Raw genomic sequence first — 1,038 nt, forward strand, 5'->3', positions numbered from 1 at the left:
TGCAAGGATTAATTTAAAAGATTTATGTAAACACCTAGCATGGTAGTCAGCACAATGTAGATAGTAAATAATTTTTATTTCCTTTCCTTCTATGTCCCTTCCTCTATTTTACCACAATCTTCCACACTTTATCATTCTCTGAGTATCACAGAGTTCAAATAAATATAATTTTAAAAGAACTTATAATTGCCTCTGAAGATAAAATATTAAGGACATACTAGATGTTTTGGGAGGCATATGTGATTCATATAATCAAAGGAAAGTGTAAGAGAAGATGCTCAAAGCAACTACTAATTGTCTCTCTCACATAAATCATTTTTAAATAACCTGTAGTAAAGACACTTCATTGACTCAGATTAAGTTATCCTAAAGAAGTAAAGATTCTGCCACATTTCAACCCTGAAAGTATGAAATCACAAAATATGGTTTTTCACTTCTAAAAAGACATACATTTTAAAAATCAGTTGAACATTATCACTACCCTTTGTTTTCATCTTGTGACAGTAAATTAATAATATGTAATTTCATTTTAGGGATTACCTGCAAGTCGCGTGAGGTATAGAGTAGACGATGTCCAGTTTCCTTACCCTGCCAGTATTTTTGATGTGGAAGAAGATTCTGGAAGAGTAATAACTCGAGTCAATCTCAATGAAGAACCAACAACAATTTTTAAGGTCAGTGGGTCATTTTCTCATGTGTCTACTTGACATTTAACTTTTTAAAAATAAATTTATTTATTTATTAATTGGCACATATTGATTGTACATATTTATGGGGTACAGAGCTATATTTCAATGCATGTATACAATGTCTCATAATCACATCAGGGTAATGGTAATTAGCATATTCATCATCACAGAAATTTACCATTTCTTTGTGATGAGAATGTTTGAGCTCCTCTCTTCTGGCCATTTGAAAACATACGATAAATTATTGCTAATTATAGATGCCTAGCCCTACTGTTCACCACAAGAACTTATTTTTTCTATCGAGCTGTAATTCTGTATGCATCAACTAACCTTTGCCTCTCCCTACTCC

The 1,038-nt window shown here is 32.0% G+C and overlaps 1 protein-coding gene across 1 annotated transcript in view; it reads left to right on the plus strand.

The window, feature by feature from the left end:
* Positions 1-533: 533 nt before the first annotated feature.
* LOC103600058 (protocadherin-15-like) overlaps positions 534-1,038 on the plus strand; it is a gene marked incomplete at its 5' end in the record, with an annotated part of 167,732 nt that continues 167,227 nt past the window's right edge. The window contains one exon of the mRNA XM_008584293.1: positions 534-674. Within this exon, the coding sequence (XP_008582515.1) occupies positions 534-674 (141 nt within the window). The remainder of the gene's footprint in view (positions 675-1,038) is intronic.

Source organism: Galeopterus variegatus, unplaced genomic scaffold (genome assembly GCF_000696425.1).
Source record: "Galeopterus variegatus unplaced genomic scaffold, G_variegatus-3.0.2 Scaffold3210, whole genome shotgun sequence".
Lineage (NCBI taxonomy): Eukaryota > Metazoa > Chordata > Mammalia > Dermoptera > Cynocephalidae > Galeopterus > Galeopterus variegatus.